We start from the raw sequence: 22,523 nt of genomic DNA, 5'->3' as shown, positions 1-22,523 counted from the left end.
GCCAGAGCCCCCGAAATCAGCTGCTCTTTTAACCCCATCCTGTCTGAGCGAAGAACAGATGCCTCCAGGCGACCTACACGCAAGGTGGGTCCAAATCCAAAGCTGAAACCCAGGAGCTGTGCGAACAAAGAAAAGAAAGGGAAATTTCTCCCAGCAGCCTCAGGAGCAGCGGATTAAATCTCCACAATCAACTTGATGTACCCTGCATCTGTGGAATACCTGAATAGACAATGAATCATCCCAAATTGAGGAGGTGGACTTTGGGAGCAATGATATATATATACATTTTTCCCTTTTTCTCTTTTCATGAGTGTGTATGGGTATGCTTCTGTGTGTGATTTTGTCTGTATAGCTTTGCTTTTACTATTTGTCCTAGGGTTCTGTCTGTCCGTTGTTTTTTTTTTTAATTTTTTTTTTAGTATAGTTTATAGCACTTGTTATCATTGGTGGATTTGATTTTTGGTTTGGTTGCTCTCTTCTTTCTTTTTTTATTACTTAAAAAATTGATTTTAATAATTATTTTAATAACTTTATTTAATTTTATTTTACCTTATTTTACTTTATTTTATTTTATCTTCTTTCTTTCTTTCTTTTTTTCCTCCCTTTTATTCTGAGCTGTGTGGATGACAGGCTCTTGGTGCTTCACCCAGGCATCAGGGCTGTGTCTCTGAGGTGGGAGAGCCAAGTTCAGGACACTGGTTCACAAGAGACCTCCCAGCTCCACGTAATATCAAATGGTGAATATCTCCCAGAGATCTCCATCACAACGCCAAGACCCAGCTCCACTCAACAACCAGCAAACTACAGTGCTGGACACCCTAGGCCAAACAACTAGCAAGACACGAACACAACCCCATCCATTAGCACAGAGGCTGCCTAAAATCATAATAAGGTCACAGACACCCCAAAACACACCACCAGACGTGGACCTGCCCACCAGAAAGACAAGATCCAGACTCATCCACCAGAACACAGGCACTAGTCCCCTCCACCAGGAAGCCTACACAACACACTGAACGAACTTAGCCACTGGGGACAGACACCAAAAACAACAGGAATTACGAACCTGCAGCCAGCAAAAAGGAGATCCCAAACACAGTAAGTTAAGCAAAATGAGAAGACAGAGGAACACACATCAGATGAAGGTGCAAGGCAAAAACCCACCAGACCTAAAAAATGAACAGGAAATAGGTAGTCTACCTGAAAAACAATTCAGAATAATGATACTAAAGATGATCCAAAATCTTGGAAATAGAATAAATACAAGAAACATTTATCAAGGACCTAGAAGAACTAAAGGGCAAACAAACAATGATGAACAACACAATAAATGAAATTAAAAATTGTCTCAAAGGGATCAAAGCAGAACAACTGAGGCAGAAGAATGGATAAGTGACATGGAAGATAAAATAATGGAAATAACTACTGCAGAGCAGAATAAAGAAAAAAGAATGAAAAGAATTGGGGACAGTCTCAGAGACCTCTGGGACAACATTAAACACACCAACATTCGAATTATAGGGGTCCCAGAAGAAGAAAAAAAGAAAGGGACTGAGAAAATCTTTGAAGAGATTATAGTCGAAAACTTCCCTAATATGGGAAAGGAAATACTTAATCAAGTCCAGGAAGCATAGAGAGTCCCATACAGGATAAATCCAAGGAGAAACACGCCAAGACACATATTAATCAAACAATCAAATATTAAATACAAAGAAAAAACATTAAAAGCAGCAAGGGAAAAACAACAACACACAAGGAAATCCCCATAAGGTTAACAGCTGATCTTTCAGCAGAAACTCTGCAAACCAGAAGGGAGTGGCAGGACATATTAAAGTGATGAAGGAGAAAAACCTACAATCAAGATTACTCTACCCAGCAAGGATCTCATTCAGATTTGATGGAGAAATTAAAACCTTTACAGACAAGCAAAAGCTAACAGGATTCACCACCACCAAACCAGCTTTACAACAAATGCTAAAGGAACTTCTCTAGGTAGGAAACATAAGAGAAGGAAAAGACCTACAATAACAAACCCAAAACAATTAAGAAAATGGTAATAGGAACATACATAACGATAATTACCTTAAATGTAAATGGATTAAATGCTCCCACCAAAAGACACAGATTGGCTGAATGGATACAAAAACAAGACCCGTATATCTGCTGTCTACAAGAGACCCACTTCAGACCTAGGGAAACATACAGACTGAAAGTGAGGGGATGGAAAAAGATATTCCATGCAAATGGAAACCAAAAGAAAGCTGGAGTAGCAATTCTCATATCAGACAAAACAGACTTTAAAACAAAGACTATTGCAAGAGACAAAGAAGGACATTACATAATGATCAAGGGGTCAATCCAAGAAGAAGATATAACAATTGTAAATATTTATGCACCCAACATAGGAGCACCTCAATACATAAGGCAAATACTAACAGCCATAAAAGGGGAAATCAACAGTAACACAAACATAGTAGGGGACTTTAACACCCCACTTTCACCAATGGACAGATAATCCAAAATGAAAATAAATAAGGTAACAAAAGCTTTAAATGATACATTAAACAACATGGACTTAATTAATATATATAGGACATTCCATCCAAAAACAACACAATACACTTTCTTCTCAAGTGCTCATGGAACATTTTCCAGGATAGAGCATATCTTGGGCCACAAATCAAGCCTTGGTAAATTTAAGAAAATTGAAATCATATCAAATATCTTTTCTGACCACAATGCTATGAGACTAGATATCAATTACAGGAAAAAACCTGTAAAAATACTAACACTGGAGGCTAAACAGTACACTACTTAATAACCAAGAGATCACTGAAGAAAGCAAAGAGGAAATCAAAATATACCTAGAAACAAATGATAATGAAAACACAAAGACCCGAAACCTACGGGATGCAGCAAAAGCAGTTCTAAGAGGGAAGTTTATAGCAATGCAATCCTACCTTAAGAAACAAGAAACATCTCAAATAAACAACCTAACCTTACACCTAAAGCAATTAGAGAAAGAAGAACAAAAAACCCCCAAAGTCAGCAGAAGGAAAGAAATTATAAAGATCAGATCAAAAATAAATGAAAAAGAAATGAAGGAAATGATAGCAAAGATCAATAAAACTAAAAGCTGGTTCTTTGAGAAGATAAACAAAATTGGTAAACCACTAGCCAGACTCATCAAGAAAAAAAGGAGAAGACTCAAATTAATAGAATTAGAAATGGAAAAGGAGAAGTAACAACTGACACTGCAGAAATACAAAGGATCATGAGAGATTACTAAAAGCAACAATATGCCTGTAAAATGGACAACCTGGAAGAAATGGACAAATTCTTAGAAAAGGACAACCTTCCGAGACTGAACGAGGAGGAAACAGAAAATATGAACAGACCAATCACAAGCACTGAAATTGAGACTGTGATTAAAAATCTTCCAACAAACAAAAGCCCAGGACCAGATGGCTTCACAGGCAAATTCTATCAAACATTTAGAGAAGAGCTAACAGCTATCATTCTCAAACTCTTCCAAAATATAGCAGAGGGAGGAACCCTCCCAAACTCATTCTACAAGGCCACCATCACCCTGATACAAAAACCAGACAAAGATGTCACAAAGAAAGAAAACTACAGGCCAATATCACTGATGAACACAAATGCAAAAATCCTCAACAAAATACTAGCAAACAGAATCCAACAGCACATTAAAAGGATCATACACCATGATCAAGTGAGGTTTACCACAGGAATGCAAGGATTCTTCAATATACACAGATCAATCATTGGGATAAACCATATTAACAAATTGAAGGAGAAAAACCATATGATCATCTCAATAGATGCAGAGAAATCTTTTGACAAAATCCAACATCCATTTATGATTAAAAACCATCCAGAAAGTAGGCGTAGAGGGAATTTTCCTCAACATAATAAAGGCCGTATATGACAAACCCACAGCCAACATTGTCCTCAATGGTGAAAAACTGAAACCATTTCCTCTAAGATCAGGAACAAGACAAGGTTGCCCACTCTCACCACTATTATTCAACATAGTTTTGGAAGTTTTAGCCACAGCAATCAGAGAAGAAAAAGAAATAAAAGGAATCCAAATTGGAAAAGAAGAAGTAAAGCTGTCACTGTTTGCAGATGACATGATACTATACATAGAGAATCCTAGAGATGCTACCAGAAAACTCTTAGAGCTCATCAATGAATTTGGTAAAGTAGCAGGATACAAAATTAATGCACAGAAATCTCTTGCATTCCTGTATTCTAATGATGAAAAGTCTGAAAGTGAACTTAAGAAAACACTCCCATTTACCACTGCAACAAAAAGAATAAACTATCTAGGAATAAACCTACCTAAGGAGATAAAAGACCTGTATGCAGAAAATTATAAGACATTGATGAAAGAAATTAAAGATGATACAAATAGATGGAGAGATACACCATGTTCTTGGATTGGAAGAACCAACATTGTGAAAATGACTCTACTACCCAAAACAATCTACAGATTCAATGCAATCCCTATCAAACTACCACTGGCATTTTTCACAGAACTAGAACAAAAAATTTCACAATTTGTATGGAAACACAAAAGACCCCGAATAGCCAAAGCAATCTTGAGAAAGAAAAACGGAGCTGGAGGAGTCAGGCTCCCTGACTTCAGACTATACTACAAAGCTACAGTAATCAAGATAGTATGGTACTGAAACGAAAACAGAAATATAGATTAATGGAACAGGATAGAAAGCCCAGAGATAAACCCACGCACATATAGTCACTTTATCTTTGATAACGAGGCAAGAACATACATTGGAGAAAAGACAGCCTCTTCAATAAGTGGTGCTGGGAAAACTGGACAGCTACGTGTAAAAGAATGAAATTACAACACTCCCTAACACCATACACAAAAATACTCAAAATGGATTAAAGACCTAAATGTAAGGCCAGACACAATCAAATTCTTAGAGGAGAACATAGGCAGAACACTCTATGACATAAATCACAGCAAGATCCTTTTGGACCCACCTCCTAGAGAAATGGAAATAAAACCAAAAATAAACAAATGGGACCTAATGAAACTTAAAAGCTTTTGCACAGCAAAGGAAACCATAAACAAGATGAAAAGACAACACTCAGAATGGGAGAAAATATTTGGAAATGAATCAATGGGCAAAGGATTAATCTCTAAAATATACAAACAGCTCATGAAGCTCAACATTAAAAAAAACAAAAAACCCAATCCAAAAATGGGCAGAAGACCTAAACAGACATTTCTCTAAAGAAGATATACAGATTGCCAGCAAACACATGAAAGAATGCTCAACATCATTAATCATTAGAGAAATGCAAATCAAAACTACAATGAGATATCATCTCACACCAGTCAGAATGGCCATCATCAAAAAATCTACACAACATTAAATGCTGGAGAGGGTGTGGAGAAAAGGGAACCCTCTTGCACTGTTGGTAGGAATGTAAATTGATACAGCCACTACGAGAACAGTATGGAGGTTCCTTAAAAAACTAGAACTACCATATGACCCAGCAATCCCACTACTGAGCATATACCCTGAGAAAACCATAATTCAAAAACAGTCATGTACCACAATGTTCACTGCAGCTCTATTTACAATAGCCAGGACATGGAAGCAACCTAAGTGTACATCGACAGATGAATGGATAAAGAAGATGTGGCACATATAAACAATGGAATATTACTCAGCCATAAAAAGAAACAAAATTGAGTTATTTGTAGTGAGGTTGATGGACCTAGAGTCTGTCATACAGAGTGAAGTAAGTCAGAAAGAGAAAAACAAATACCATACACTAACACACATATATGGAATCTAAAAAAGAAAAAAAGGTCATGAAGAACCTCGGGGCAAGACGGGAATAAAGACGCAGACCTAGTAGAGAATGGACTTGAGGATATGGGGTGGGGGAAGGGTAAGCTGGGACAAAGTGAGAGAGTGGCATGGACATATATACACTATCAAACATAAAACAGCTAGCTAGTGGGAAGCAGCCGCATAGCACAGGGAGATCAGCTTGGTGCTTTGTGACCACCTAGAGGGGTGGGATAGGGAGGGTGGGATGGAGGGAGATGCAAGAGGGAAGAGATACGGGGACAAATGTATATGTATAACTGATTCACTTTGTTATAAAGCAGAAACTAACACACCATTGTAAAGCAATTATACTCCAATAAAGATGTTAAAGATATATATATATTAAAAAAAAAAAGATCACTTTGGCCTTTTGGAAGACCTATTGCATTTTCTTTTACGTTGGAATTGTGCACTTCTCATATATTCCCAACTAGATTGAAGTTTTTAAAGCCTAGTGTACAGACTCATTTTATACCTCACAGTGCCTGGATCATTCAGCACTGAGTTAATATTTATAGAATGAACAAACAAACAAACAAAATATTTATAGAATGTCCTATTGACCACCTTGATCTAAGCTCCAGGTGGGCAAATAATATCTCCTATACTTCTTCTGTAAACTGAAAGTGGCAAAGAAAAACAAATACACTCCTTATCCTTATATATTTGTTAATAACAGCCATTTATTGAATGCTTCCTCCACGCCAGAGTCTAAGCACTTTTTATACACATCCCCGCTAGAATAAATGCTCCTTGAGGGCATAAATTGTTTTATTTCCTGGTATATTTGCAACATGTGAACAGTGCCTGTCACATAGTAGATGCTCAATGAATATCTGTTGAGTATATTCCAGTGAACTCTCCTAACAACTCTATGAGGTGGTATTATTATCCTAATTTTAAAGCAAAAACACCTAAAGCTTATACAGGTAAGTAATGTAACAGACTGAAAGTATATGAGTTAGAATCTATATGTTGGTCTCTCTTCAAAGTCTTGTTCTTCACTACAAAGCTATACTTTGGCCTCTAGCCTCATATTGCTGTGATCTACCAACCACCTGGTTCAGGCCCTGAATGTAAGCTGGATGGTGTGTCTGAAAATAGCCATATCCTTTCTTGGTTTATTCTACCACACAGAATATAGGGTAAGTCAGAATAACGCATTTTCCACACAGTGAGAATAACAAGAGTTCTCACCAGTACAGTGATTCTCAAATGTTAATCACTTGGGGTTTGTTGTTAAAAATGCAGATTACAGAGTCTCACTTCTGATTCTAGTTTTCACTAAATCTACAGAGATGGAACTGAGATAAAATAAGATAAACTAAGTATAAACCAAGGACTGGGCCTCTGAGTACCTTGCTGATGAGGAAAGAATAGCAATGGTGCTCCGAAAGCAAGGGGCAGAGATGGTTTGAATACCAATTCTTACCCTTGGGTGGTTCAACTAGAAAAAGAAAAATCAGGAGCAGGACCCAGTCTCCCAGGGGAGCTGGCCTTAGCCAACAGATTGGAGGTGTGGAGTGACACCCCCTCTAAGGATTTGAAGGGGTATGGAGCAAACTGGTGAATCTTTTGGGCCCAGCTGGTGGTAGTAGCAGCAGCTGTGGAAGAAATCAGGCGCAGTTTATTAATACCTAGTGTGCACACGATGGAAAACTTCTGGGATAGCGCAATTACTGCTGGAATACCAGGAGGGGATTTTGAAAATGAGAGTTCAAAATTATAATAACGGCAAGCAGTGATTAGCCCCCTACTATGTGCCAGGCACGGTATTAGGTACCTTACATTAGGCTAGGATAAGGCAAAGCCTAGAGAGTTATTAACAGTAAAATTTCACCTAAAACTTCAAAAGGGTTTGTTTATCTGATAGGAAAGAAAGGATGGTAAACTGTGTAAATGTTTTCTGGTCTATAAGGAATCCGGGAGACAAGAAACTGAGCTGCCAAAATGGGTGCTTGCAGAAAAAAAAAGGGAGTAAGTCCAGGTAACAGTCTATATGGAGCTGGTGTGGCTGTTGAAGAAATCAAAGTCATGGGAGTACCCTGGCGGTCCAGTGGTAAAGACTCGGGCTCTCACTGCTGAGGGCCTGTGTTGGATCCCTGGTCTGGGAACTAAGATCCTGCAAGCCTTGAGGCATGGCGGGAAAAAACCCAAAAGGCCTGAGAAGGATTTTCTAGGACATTTCCGTTTATTCAATATTTATTGAGAGCCTATGTGCCAGGGGCCTGTGCCAAAGACTGGATAGACAGTGTTAAATAAGCAGATATAGTCCCTGTCCTTGTGGAGCTGATAGACTAGTTGGGGAAAGGAATGTCAAGCAAATAATCACCCAGGTACATATCTGTGTGTAAAGAAAGGTCAAATAAGTTTTCCCTGAGAAAGTGACATTTAAGTGAATAATGAGGAATGAATAAGAGTTAGCCTGGCAGAGAGTGGAGGAAATACTGTGTGTAGTTTTTGCTCATAAAAGCATGAAGCCATAAATCATTGTGGTAATTAAGTACATCTATAACAAGGGGGAGAGGATAGGAAGAGTATTCCAAGGAGAGGGAATATCATGTGAAAATGAAGGCAAAAGCCAGATCATGCAAGGTTTTGTAGGCCGTATGAAATCTGGATTTTACCCTAAGTACAACAGGAGGCCATTGAAGGATTTTAAACAAGAAGTGATATGACAAAATCTGTAGTTATAGAAAAGTTACTTTGGATGGCTGTGTGGAGAATGGAATAGGAGGGAGCAACAGTGGATATGGAAAGATCAGTTAGAAGGCTATAGTAGCAATTTAGCTGGGAGATTACAGTGGTTTTATTTAGGGTGATGAGAGTATCAACAGAGAGAAGTGGAAAATGATGAAAGATACTTGAGAGGTAAAACTAACAGGTCTTGCACTGGAATGCATGTGGATTATGAGAAAAAAAGTGTTCTATCATGATCCAGTGGCTAGATGGTGGTGCTATTTATTGTGCAAATTTGAGGAAGAAGATAAATTCATGTTTGGATATGTTGATTTGCGGATGTCTTTGATATAGAATAGTCAGTTGGATATAGGAGAAGTAAATCTGTGAGTCATAATACATAGATGACATTAAGGTAAAGGAGGTAGCTGAGATTGCCTGCAGAGATCATATAGAATAAGAGGAGAAAATTTAAGATTAATTTTTAAGAAATAGCAACATTAAAGGTCAGATAGCAGAGAAGGGTACAGCATTTAGGAATGAACGAATAAGAGCAAAGATAATTTTAACTAGATAAGCCAGGCCTGGAGTTCACAACCAGCTTCTCTAGCTCTCTCACTAACTCCCAGGCAAAATCTTAAAAAAAAAAATGATCCTTTGGTTAAAAACAAAAGATAAAAATATCCCTATATGTGTTCACTGGTTAGAACATTTTAGTCTTTTTATAAAAAGAGATGAGTATGAAACTAATTACCCTCAGTAGTGGTAAAGTGGACTTGGTCAATATAAATGATACTTTGACATTTTCGTATGAAAATTTCCACAGGATTATAAGACAAACGGTAACAAGTGAAGATAAAATGAAAGGATTTTTTTTTTTTTTTTGGCAGTACGCGGGCCTCTCACTGTTGTGGCCTCTCCCATTGCGGAGCACAGGCTCCGGACGCACAGGCTCAGCGGCCATGGCTCACGGGCCCAGCCGCTCTGCAGCATGTGGGATCTTCCTGGACTGGGGCACGAACCCATGTCCCCTGCATCGGCAGGCAGACTCTCAACCACTGTGCCACCAGGGAAGCCCCATTCTCTTAATTTTTTTTTTTTTTTTCCATTCTCTTAATTTTTAACAGCCTTTTTTCTTCCTATTTTTCATCTTTTCATCTTCTTTTTAAAAAAAAATCTCTTTGTCTTTCTGCTCTACTCTATAGGAACTTTCCTTACCTTTATTTTCCATCACTTAGTTTTATATTTCTTTTGCCATTATATTTGTAATATTCATTAGTTCTTTCTGTTCTGTGAATTTCTTTTTATAGTATCCAGTTTTTATTTCATGGTTAAAATATCTTCTATTCCTATGATGATATTAATAATAATTTTTCAAGGTTTTCTTCTCTCTGCATAGTCTCTATTTCCCCCAAATTGCTGTTCTATGTTTGTTAGTTCTGGTCTGTATCTTCCACAATATTCAACATTGTTGACCATTTACTTCCTAAAACTCAATTTTATACTTAAAACTCAATTTTATAGTTACTTGCTAGCTTCTCCTCATTTCTCATTCTACTTTGCTAATTCCTACACTGGCCCCTGTTTCATCACCTGTATATGCATGAATACAACAAATAATAAGGATTTGTTGTATTCATTCAACAAATCCTTATTATTTTCCAGGTACCATGCTTGGTGATGGAGACTCAGAAATTTGTAAGACATGGTTCCTGACCTAACTCCTCAAGTTATCATAATTTTCTCTTGGTATCCAAACTCTCTGTATGGATAAACAGCAACTGAAGACCTAGCCTGGATGCTATATGCCAGAGAATCTCGGGGTATGGAGTTACCAGAGAAAATCACAAACAGAGCATGGAGCAGTGCTAGATGAAGAGTTGGAAAGATAGTCCAAATTGAATCACCAATCCAAAGGGGACAAGGCAAAGTCTAGCTAAAACCACTTACAGGGACTAATAAAAGTTTTCAGGGACATGAGGAGCAGAGCAATACCTGGATCCATTCCCGGGATTAAAAGCAGGTAGCTAGGGCTTCCCTGGTGGCACAGTCATTAAGAATCCACCTGTCAATGCAGGGGACATGAGTTGGAGCCCTGCTCTGGGAAGATCCCACATGCCGTGGAGCAACTAAGCCCATGCGCCACAACTCCTGAGACTGTACTCTAGAGCCCATGAGCCACAACTACTGAAGCCCATGCGCCTAGAGCCCGTGCTCTACAACAAGAGAAGCCACCGCAATGAGAAGCCCACTCACCACAACAAAGAGTAGCCCCTGCTCACCGCAACTAGAGAAAGCCCACATGCAGCAACGAAGACCCAACACAACCAAAATTTAAAAAAAAAAAGCAGGTAGCTAGCAGTTTTAGAAATTTTATTCCTGCTTTTTAAAGTCTGTTTTGGTGAAGAGTAGGGCTTGAGAGAGAGGAGACGGAAGATGTTCTAGGTGTTTATACATTTAGCAGGGAACAGAAACAGGACTTCAAAGATCATCTCTATGCTAATAACTCCAAAATTCTGACTTTTGTCCTTAGCTCCAGATCCAACACCCAATTTTGTATCAGAACTCTTCACCTAAGTGTTCTACAAGCACCTCAAACTTAAACTGAATTCGTCTTCCTCCTAAATTTATCCCTCCCCTTACGTTCCCTAAGTGAATGGCAACATTATTGTCAAATCCAGCCATCGTAGCTGGACATTCTGGAACTGAGTTTTTTCTCATCTTCCTCTTCTTCACTCCCCACCCATCCTACACACCTGGATGTTGAATCCAGTCCACCTTGCCTCTAAGATATCTCCACTCCTCGCCCTCATCATTTTCAGTATCACTGCCTATATCAGCACTGGTTATTAGAAATATATTAAGAAAGACCTTGTGGAATACTAGGGAACCTGGGGTAGAAAGCTAATATTAGTCTGGAATAAACACAGGTACAGAAGTAGTAGTTCCTGGGGAAGGTTGAGAATAACATCTCAAGTTCACTCTGGCAACTTAGACTAATTTCAGACATATAATAAGATGCTGAGATGGGAGGTATAATGAGGAATAAAGATTGCTTCAGCACAGTGGTAAAGGGGAAAGAGGGTTGCTTTGGTGACAGTGGTGATGAACAAGGCAGGTGCAATACAGGCACTCAACCAAGGTGGTTAGTTCAAGAAAAAGGCAAGAGAGCTTGGATATAGGCAAAAATTCTGAGAAAGAGCTAGTGGGAATGATGCATGAAAGTAGGCCATAACCCAGCTGTGGTGTTACAGACCTGGAGCTGAACTCAGGTCCCTAAGAACTCTAGACTTAAGGAGGTCAGAGAAATAGAACAGGCTCCCTATGTGGGATAAGAAGATATATATATATATATAGTTACTCTTTAACAGTATCTCTCAAATAGAGCTCAGTTACCATGTAAACACTACAACTTTGAGGATAAAACAACAGAAGATTATTTCGGCTAGTTAGCGAGAGTTCCTGGAAGCCTGTCTGACTATCCTTATTTCTGAGGAGTGGTGAGGCTGTGTGTAGGACTTGATTAGCTCTATTGGGCAACTGGGAAAAGCAGGCCCTTTGGCACATACCATAGTATTATACAGGCCATTCATCTGGCCTCACTGCCTTGTTCACGCTAATACCAAAGTTTCTTCTAAAAATAGAGAGGTAGTATAGAGAAGCATTAAAAACCTGAGTTCTGAAATCAGGTGAGCCTAGGTTATAAATAATTTCCTTATTTATAAAATGGAAATGGTTATAATACCTACCTCACAGGATAGTTTTGAAAACTAAATGAATTAACATATATAAACATGTATAAAATCTCTTGCATGATGCCTGGAACATAGTAGGACCTAACCAACAAAATGAAAAATTGGCTCATATAGCTCCTCTTCTCAAAATTCTTCAACGGTTTCCTGTGATTAAATATCTACAACCTGGCTTCATAATAAATGCAAGCATTTATTTCAGACTTAGCTGTCTTTTCTACTAGATTATAAGCAATTTGAAGGCAGGAACCATGTCTGTTTTATGCTCTCAACAATCAGCGCTACCACTTGCACAGTGTAGGTACTCAACATATCCTTGTTGAATGAGTAAGTGAACATAATATCTTTCTCCATCCATAAACCCTCCCATTACATAGCTCATAAACACAATGCTAGCAGATGCTCTTTGGAATAACCTTGATGCTATGCAGGTTCCTGAAATGTTAAGGAATTCTCATATCCATTTCAGTTCACTGAATGGCACTAATTATTTTATGCTTTCTCTCACTCCTGAATATCCCAGGCTCCTGGAGCAGGGATTGTAAGGACAAATGAAGTCCATAAACTAGATCAATATGTAACTCTAACATTCTCTGTCCTTTTTTGCCAAACCTTTATGAGGTGGACAATTGGATTGCTTTAAGAAACAGAGTTAATAAATAGTTTGGATAGAATGAACTGATTAAGGTTGAGTGATTACAATGGCAAATGTATCCCAATCTCTAAACATGCAATAAAGCAACAAAATATATTTTTAGCAACAAAAATGTTGTACAATTACCGTTTACTTGGTTGATTTCGGAGTTGGAGGATAGAATCTCATCTGCCAGCTTCTGTGCAGTAGGAAGAACTTCAGTGTGGTGTGCCGTGATTAAATACTGAATAAACTTTTGTAGCTGGTCTCTATTCATCTGGAAAAGGGTTTCTGAGATAGGAAGACGCAGTTTGACTTGGTCTGGTTTACGGATCCTGTAGAGTGAGAGCGCTACCACATGGGCACAGTAGAATATGTCTTTGTTCCCACAGCCACATGCCACTGAAGTGATTTTACATCGATCAAAACTGATGGCAACTTTGTAAGTCACTGCTGGTTCAGAAGTAGTGGCCGGCTCAGTTACTGTGCCACTGAGATGGAAGCCTAAGGAAACAAAAAAGACATGTTTAGAGATTCTGTAGTAAGAAACCTGAAGGTTTTCATTTTGCATTTAAATTCATAAATTCAGAAACTATTTGCTGAGTATCTCCTACATACACAGTAGGCTCTGTCAAAGGTCAATGAAACCCAGGTATTGATTTAAAAAAAAAAATCTATCTATCTATCTATCTGTTTTGGCTGCGCCGGGTCTTAGTTGAGGCACGCAGGCTCTTAGTTGCGGCTTGCAGGCTTCTTAGTTGCAGCATGTGGACTCTTAGTGGCGGCAGGCACGTGGGATCTAGTTCCGCGACCGGGGATTGGACCCGGGCCCCCTGCACTGGAAGTGTGGAGTCTTACCCACGTGAACACCAGGTAAGTCCCCCAGGTATTGCTCTTAAGAAACACACAATCTAGAAAAAGAGTCTTTACCCTGGAGTCCATGAACCTCCAGAACTAATAAGAAAACTTTTGTTTGTACATATGTACATTCTTCTGGGAGTACATTTCATACCTTTTATCATAGTCTCAAAAAGATTATTCAAGATCTTTGAATAAGTTAAGAACCTCGGTAGTAGATTTTGAGCTCTTTGTGGCCAAAGACAAGTCTACAAATAACGTCAGTACAATCTAGAGTAAGGTGAGCGTTATAAACGAGAGAAACCAAAAGAATGCCACAAGGAAAGACGAGGAAGATAAGGGCAACATTTCTTCCTCAAAACAAACACTTCCAAAATGGTAACCACATGGAATACCTAAAAGGCAAGAAGCCTCATAAGACGCAGAAAGCAGAGAGCTTGGTGCAGTGAGACTATGCAGTGTTAACCTCCACTCACTAGCACACAGCACCAATAATTTCGAAATGTAGAGAGAATACATTTTTAAGTTACAACTAAATTGAAAAAAGTTAAATTCAATAGAAAATTCATTCTATAATAACTGTTTATTCTTTAAATATGATTCTTCTTTGACAAAATATGTATTCAAACAATCATTCAGTCATTCAACAAAGGTTTAACAAAACTTTAAGTAACAAACTTTTTTTTTCTTACAGTACGCGGGCCTCTCACTGTTGCGGCCTCTCCCGTTGCAGAGCACAGGCTCCGGACGCGCAGGCCCAGCAGCCATGACTCACGGGCCCAGCCGCTCCGCATCGTGTGGGATCCTCCCGGACCGGGGCACGAACCCGCGCCCCCTGTATCAGCAGGCGGACTCTCAACCACTGCGCCACCAGGGAAGCCCCAGTAACAAACTTATTTTAAGTACCCCTGTTAGCCTAGGGATGCTAACACGAAAAGGAGAGGAATGTCAAATATTCGTGAAGCACCTATTATGTAGCAGAACTGTGTCGGGTGCATTTAATAATTTGTCATAATAACCTTATGAAGTTGGTATTATTTTCCTTATTTTAAAGGTATGTAAACTGAGGCTCAGAGGTGAAGGAAATTTGCCCAAGGGCCCTCAGCTGGAAAGTGATAGACCTAGGATTTGGAACCAGGTCTGACTGACTCCAAAGTTTATTTTCTTTTACTTATACTACACTACCTCTGAAAATGCCATGACAAAGTCCTTATCCTCAAAAACCACAGACAAATAAATGATTACAATATAATATACCAAACGGTATAGAGACAGGAACAAAGGTGAAGCTAATTTCATAGATTTTCTTGTTTTACTGCACTCCACACTGTGAATAGGAAAGCAATTTAAAATAATCTTATATTTGCTGGAGAAATATTTGCCAAATAATAAAAGGTGCATATGTTAGTTTCAGAGCTACCATCGTGACCTGGAGGAATTAAAAAATGAGGAGAAAAAACATTCCAAAGTTCAAGTTTCAGATAATTATGGCTAATTAAAGTAAGAATAAGTCCTAAATTTATAAGCATACCCATAAAATCTAACAAAATTAACATTACTAAAGGCATATTTAGGTCCAATCCAACGAAAGGTGCACATTACTGAAAAAGTTAATATTAATTTCCAGAGTAAGAAAAATATCAAAATTAATTGGCTAACTTCATAGCTTTCAGGTATATTTTTAAAACTTCACAGAGGCTTTTTCTCAGTTAAACTTAGTTGCAGATTTAAAAATACTGATCGTCATTTGTTCAAAGCAAAGTAGAAAAGTTATATTCAAATGTGATTAAGTATGGCTAAAGACTGCCTTCACTTTAGAACTAAGGAAGAGAACCTTCTGCAGAGTTGAGAAGTAACTCTTCTCCAGATTTCTATCCCCTGGACATAGCCAGTAGAATAACACAACAGAGAGCACATTACACTACGAATTAGGCAGCCACGATCTGTTATTTACTATGTAGTTTTGGGCGACTGACTCACTTTACAACTTTGAGCCTAAGCTTCCTCTTTAATAAGGTGGGGATAATAATCCTTGCTCTGCCTAGCTCTTAAAAGTGCTTTGTCAAACTGTAAATGTCCTAAAGATTTATTATTCATGCTTTTATGCAGTTTTTGTTAATGGGTCTTCATGTCAAGGGCATGAGACAACTTCCCCAGTGGCCAAGTTTCACAGTGGTTGAAAATCAGGGGCTAAGAAAGTACATTTTTTATTTCCCTCAGGCCCTCAGGAGTATTTAGTATATTCTTGAGAAATGACTTAAGTCCTGATGAAAAGAGACCCCATAGAAGGACTACTTTATTTTTTAACTTTTATTTTAAATTAATTAATTAATTTTTGGCTGTGTTGGGTCTTCCATTGTTGCTCACAGGCTTTCTCTAGTTGCGGTGAGCCGGGGGCTATTCTTCGTTGTGGTGCGTGGGCTTCTCATTGCAGTGGCTTCTCTGTTGTGGAGCACGGGCTCTAGGAGCACAGGCTCTAGGAGCACAGGCTTCAGTAGTTGTGGCACGCAGGCTCAGTAGTTGTGGCTCACGGGCTCTAGAGTGCAGGTTCTGTAGTCATGGTGCATGGACTTAGTTGCTCCGTGGCATGTGGGATCTTCCCAGACCAGGGCTAGAATCCGCGTCCCCTGCACTGGCAGGCAGATTCCTAACCACTGTGCCACCAGGGAAGTCCCTAGAAGAACTACTTTAAAATTTCAAATAAGACAATGATGCCAATGTGGGAAAACGTTAGGTTCCAAGCCTCTGAATCTAAAAGTTGAGTATAAACATTTCTACTTGTTTGGGGGCACTTGGCCTGTAGCACAGTCTCTGAACCCAATTCTCTCATTCCTTTCCTGCATGAAAATGAATAAGAATATTGGTTAGAGTTGGGACAGAAACTATGGGTATCTTATTAAGATGTAAGCCACATGAGGGCTTTCTCTGTATACTGCTTACTGTGAAAAAGCAAAATCACTATGGCTGCACTATGAAAAACAGACTGGGGCTTCACTGGTGGCGCAGTGGTTGAGAATCTCCCTGCCAATGCAGGGGACACGGGTTCGAGCCCTGGTCTGGGAGGATCCCACATGCCGTGGAGCAACTGGGCCTGTGAGCCACAACTACTGAGCCTGCGCGTCTGGAGCCTGTCCTCCACAACAAGAGAGGCTGCGACAGTGAAAGGCCCGTGCACCGTGATGAAGAGTGGCCCCCGCTCGCTGCAACTAGAGAAAGCCCTCGCACAGAAACGAAGACCCAACACAGGCAAAAATAAATAAATAAATAAATTTATGGAAAAACAAACAAACAAAAAACAGATTGGACCTTGGCCTCCATATTTTTAAGATGAGAGGCTGGCCTAGAAGACCTCCAAGGTTCTATCTAGCACAGATATATTATGATTTCATAGTAACTATCACTAAATCTTATTATCTTTTTTAGAACCAGAGTACTTTTGGGATTTAAAGAGTATATAATAATAGCTAACCTTTATGAGTGCCTCCTATGTGTTCGGCTCTGTTCTAAGTACTTTACATGCATTAACTCATTAAATTTTCACAATTTTTATGAATTTGATAGTAGGTATAATGGTAAGCTTTATGTGTCAATTTGACTAGGCTACAGAACCCAGTTATTCAATCAAATACTAATTAATCTGGGTGTTGCTGTGGAGGTGTTTTGTAGATGTGATTAACATCTACAATCAGCTGACTTTAACTAAAGGAAATTATCCTTACTAATGTGGGTGGGTCTTGTTCAATCAGCTGAAAGGCCTTATAGGCAAAACTGAGGTTTCTCTGTGAAAGAAGAAATTTTGCCTTAAGACTATAGCATCAGATTCTGACCAAGAATTACCAGCCTGATGGCCTGGAAAGATATACTATATATGTATATACAGTTATCTCCTACTGATTCTGTTTCTCTGGAAAACCCTGACTGGTTACTATTATTATTCCCATTTTATGTATGAGGAAACAAGCACAGAGAGACTTGCTCAAGGTCATTCTGCTAGTAAGTGGCAAAGCCAAGATACACACCCAGGCAGTCTGGCTCAAAAGCCCATACTCTGAACTATTACATTATACTGCCTCTGTATAATACTGTGTTGTATGGCAATCAATACCACATTTATATAAACTGTATAACAACTATAAAACTAGAAACATTATTAGAAAATAACTTCTATGTTTACTGAAATTCTACAATTTCAATTTTTATAGCATTGGTAATGGTTTGAACTTCTAGGTTAATCTGGAATTACAGACAAAATGTTGAATATCAATTTAGATTCCATCTGTCTCCACAGCAGGTCAATGTTAAAACAACGGAGAAACTTTCTGAAAAATATTTTTCAAAAGCTAGTTAGACATGGCTCCCTAGAGGCTTTGATTAAGGTCCATGATGCTCTTGGGATCATGTTCATTTGAGTTAGGTAAATCTTTGGGCTCCATCAGCTGTATTAACAGTGGTATAGCTCATGCTCCGGGCCTAAACCCATTTGAAAGGCAGAAGGTTCTGGGTGGCTCCGTGTAAGTTTCCTTACTGGGAGTTCCTTTTTCCCTTATTATAACCTAGTAACACTTTTTTCAAGATTAATTACTCCTGAGAATAAAGCTACATAGAGGTTCAATGTAGTATTTCTTTCCCATTGCAAACCTAACTGCCATCAATAATCTGCTGATTTAAGCAAACATGTAGAAGCCTAATTTTAAAAAATTTCTGTAAAGAGTAAGACGCGGAGATCACCTTCCTCCCCACAGATACACCAGAAATACATCTAGACGTGGAACAACTCTTACAGAACACCTACTGAACGCTGGCAAAAGACCTCAGACCTCCCAAAAGGCAAGAAACCCCGCAAGTACCTGGGTAGGGAAAAAGAAAAAAGAATAAACAGAGACAAAAGGATAGGGACGGGACCTGCACCAGTGGGAGGGAGCTGTGAAGGAGGAAAGGTTTCCACACACTAGGAAGCCCCTTCGCTGGCGGAAACTGCGGGTGGTGGAGGGGAAACGCTTCGGAGCTGCGGAGGAGAGCACAGCAACAGCGGTGCGGGGGGCAAAGCGGAGAGATTCCCGCACAGAGGATCGGTGCCGACCGTAACTCACCAGCCCGAGAGGCTTGTCTGCTCACCCGCTGGGGCGGGCGGGGCTGGGAGCTGAGGCTCGGGCTTCGGTCGGAGCGCAGGGAGAGGACTGGGGTTGGCGGCGTGAGCACTGCCTGCAGGGGGTTAGTGCGCCACGGCTAGCCGGGAGGGAGTCCGGGGAAAAGTCTGGACCTACCGAAGCGGCAAGAGACTTTTTCTTCCCTCTTTGTTTCCTGGTGCGCGAGGAGAGGGGATTAAGAACGCTGCTTAAAGGAGCTCCAGAGAAGGGCGCGAGCCACGGCTAACAGCGCGGACCCCAGAGACGGGCTTGAGATGCTAAGGCTGCTGCTGCCGCCACCAAGAAGCCTGTGTGCAAGCACAGGTCACTATCCACATCCCCTTCCGGGGAGCCTGTGCAGCCCGCCACTGCCAGGGTCCCGGGATCCAGGGACAACTCTCCCGGGAGAACGCACGGCGCGCCTCAGGCTGGTGTAACATCACGCCGGCCTCTGCCGCCGCAGGCTCGCCCCGCACTCCGTGCCCCTCCCTCCCCCAGGCCTGAGTGAGCCAGAGCCCCTGAATCAGCGGCTCCTTTAACCCCGTCCTGTCTGAGTGAAAAACAGACACCCCCTCGGCGACCTACACGCAGAGGCGGGGCCAAATCCAAAACTGAGCCCCTGGGAGCTGTGAGAACAAAGAAGAGAAAGGGAAATCTCTCCCAGCAGCCTTAGGAGCAGCGGATTAAAGCTCCACAATCAACTTGATGTACCCTGCATCTGTGGAATACATGAATAGACAACGAACCATCCCAAATTAAGGAGGTGGACTTTGAGAGCAAGATTTATGATTTTTTCCCCTTTTCCTCTTTCTGTGAGTGTGTATGTGCATGCTTCTGTGTGAGATTTTGTCTGTATAGCTTTGCTTCCACCATTTGTCTGAGGGTTCTATCCGTCTGTTTTTTTAAAAAATTTTTTCTTCATAATTACTTTTTATTTTAATAACTTTATTTTACTTTATCTTCTTTCTTTCTTTCCTTCCTTCCCTCCTTTAGACAACGAATCATCCCAAATTGAGGAGGTGGACTTCGAGAGCAAGATTTATGATTTTTTCCCCTTTTCCTCTTTTTGTGAGTGTGTATGTGTATGCTTCTGTGTGAGATTTTGTCTGTATAGCTTTGCTTCCACCATTTGTCCCAGGGTTTTCTATGCATCTGTTTTTTTTGTTGTTGTTTTTTGGGTTTTATTCTCTTAATTTTTTTTATTTTAATGACTTTATTATATTTTATCTTTATTTTATTTTACTTTATCTTCTTTCTTTCTTTTTTCTTTCCTTCCCTCCTTCTTCCATCCTACCTCCCCCCCTCCCTCCCTCCTTTCTTTCTTTCTTCCTACTTCTACTAATTCTTTCTTTCTACTTTTTCTCCCTTTTCTTCTGAGCCATGTGGATGAAAGGCTCTTGGTGCTGCAGCCAGGAGTTAGTGCTGTGCCTCTGAGGTGGGAGAGCCAACTTCAGGACACTGGTCCACAAGAGACCTCCCAGCTCCACATAATATCAAATGGCGAAAATCTCCCAGAGATCTCCATCTCAACACCAGTACTCAGCTTCACTCAACGACCAGCAAGCTACAGTGCTGGACATCCTATGCCAAACAACTAGCAAGACAGGAACACAACCCCATCCATTAGCACAGAGCTGCCCAAAATCATAATAAGTCCACAGACACCCCAAACACACCACCAAACGTGGACCTGCCCACCAGAAAGACAAGATCCAGACTCATCCACCAGAACACAGGCACTAGTACCCTCCACCAGGAAGCCTACACAACCAACCTTAGCCACTGGGGACAGACACCAAAAACAACAGGAACTACAAACCTGCAGCCTGCAAAAAGGAGAACCCAAACACAGTAAGATAAGCAAAATGAGAAGAGAGAAAAACACACAGCAGATGAAGGAGCAAGATAAAAACCCACCAGACCTAACAAATGAAGAGGAAATAGGCAGTCTACCTGAAAAAAATTCAGAATAATGATAGTAAAGATGATCCAAAATCTTGGAAATAGAATAGACAAAATGCAAGAAACATTTAACGAGGACCTAGAAGAACTAAAAATGAAACAAACAATGATGAACAACACAATAAATGAAATGAAAAATACTCTAGATGGGATCAATAGCAGAATAACTGAGGCAGAAGAACGGATAAGTGACCTGGAAGATAAAATAGTGGAAATAACTACTGCAGAGAAGAATAAAGAAAAAAGAATGAAAAGAACTGAGGATAGTCTCCAAGACCTCTGGGACAACATTAAACGCACCAACATTTGAATTATGGGGGTTCCAGAAGAAGAAGAGAAAAAGAAAGGGACTGAGAAAATATTTGAAGAGATTATAGTTGAAAACTTCCCTAATATGGGAAAGGAAATAGTTAATCAAGTCCAGGAAGCACAGAGAGTCCCATACAGGATAAATCCAAGGAGAAATATGCCAAGACATATTAATCAAACTGTCAAAAATTAAATACAAAGAAAACATATTAAAAGAAGCAAGGGAAAAACAACAAATAACACACAAGGGAATCCCCATAAGGTTAACAGCTGACCTTTCAGCAGAAACTCTGCAAGCCAGAAGGGAGTGGCAGGACATATTGAAAGTGATGAAGGAGAAAAACCTGCAACCAAGATTACTCTACCCAGCAAGGATCTCATTCAGATTTGATGGAGAAATTAAAACCTTTACAGACAAGCAAAAGCTGAGAGAGTTCAGCACCACCAAACCAGCTCTACAACAACTGCTAAAGGAACTTCTCTAGGCAAGAAACACAAGAGAAGGAAAAGACCTACAATAACGAACCCAAAACAATTAAGACAATAGGAATGGGAACATACATATCGATAATTACCTTAAATGTAAATGGACTAAATGCTCCAACCAAAAGACATAGACTGGCTAAATGGATACAAAAACAAGATGCATATATTTGCTGTCTACAAGAGACCCACTTCAGACCTAGAGACACATACAGACTGAAAGTAAGGGAATGGAAAAAGGTATTTCATGCAAATGGAAACCAAAAGAAAGCTGGAGTAGCAATTCTCATATCAGACAAAATAGACTTTAAAATAAAGACTATTAGAAGAGACAAAGAAGGACACTACATAATGATCAAGGGATTGATCCAAGAAGAAGATAAAACAATTGTAAATATTTATGCACCCAACATAGGAGTACCTCAATACATAAAGCAAATGCTAACAGCCATAAAAGGGGAAATCGACAGTAACACATTCATAGTAGGGGACTTTAACACCCCACTTTCACCAATGGACAGATCATCCAAAATGAAAATAAATAAGGAAACACAAGCTTTAAATGATACATTAAACAAGATGGACTTAATTGATATGTATAGGACATTCTATCCAAAAAAAACCAGAATACACATTTTTCTCTAGTGCTTACGGAACATTCTCCAGGATAGATCATATCTTGGGTCACAAATCAAGCCTTGGTAAATTTAAGAAAATTGAAATTGTATCAAGTATCTTTTCCGACCACAAGGCTATGAGACTAGATATCAATTACAGGAAAAGATCTGTAAAAAATACAAACACATGGAGGCTAAACAATACA

At 39.7% G+C, this 22,523-nt stretch overlaps 1 protein-coding gene across 1 annotated transcript in view; it reads right to left on the bottom strand.

Moving 5' to 3' along the window:
* ZSWIM5 (zinc finger SWIM-type containing 5) overlaps window positions 1-22,523 on the bottom strand; it is a 260,922-nt gene that overhangs the window by 66,353 nt on the left and 172,046 nt on the right. The window contains exon 2 of the mRNA XM_019937905.3: window positions 13,110-13,466. Coding sequence (XP_019793464.1) covers window positions 13,110-13,466 — 357 coding nt within the window. The remainder of the gene's footprint in view (window positions 1-13,109; window positions 13,467-22,523) is intronic.

The sequence above is a fragment of the Tursiops truncatus genome, chromosome 1 (genome assembly GCF_011762595.2).
Source record: "Tursiops truncatus isolate mTurTru1 chromosome 1, mTurTru1.mat.Y, whole genome shotgun sequence".
In the NCBI taxonomy this organism is placed as follows: Eukaryota; Metazoa; Chordata; class Mammalia; order Artiodactyla; family Delphinidae; genus Tursiops; species Tursiops truncatus.
Note: the sequence above shows the minus strand (reverse complement) of the source record. Positions and strands in the feature narration are given on the sequence as shown.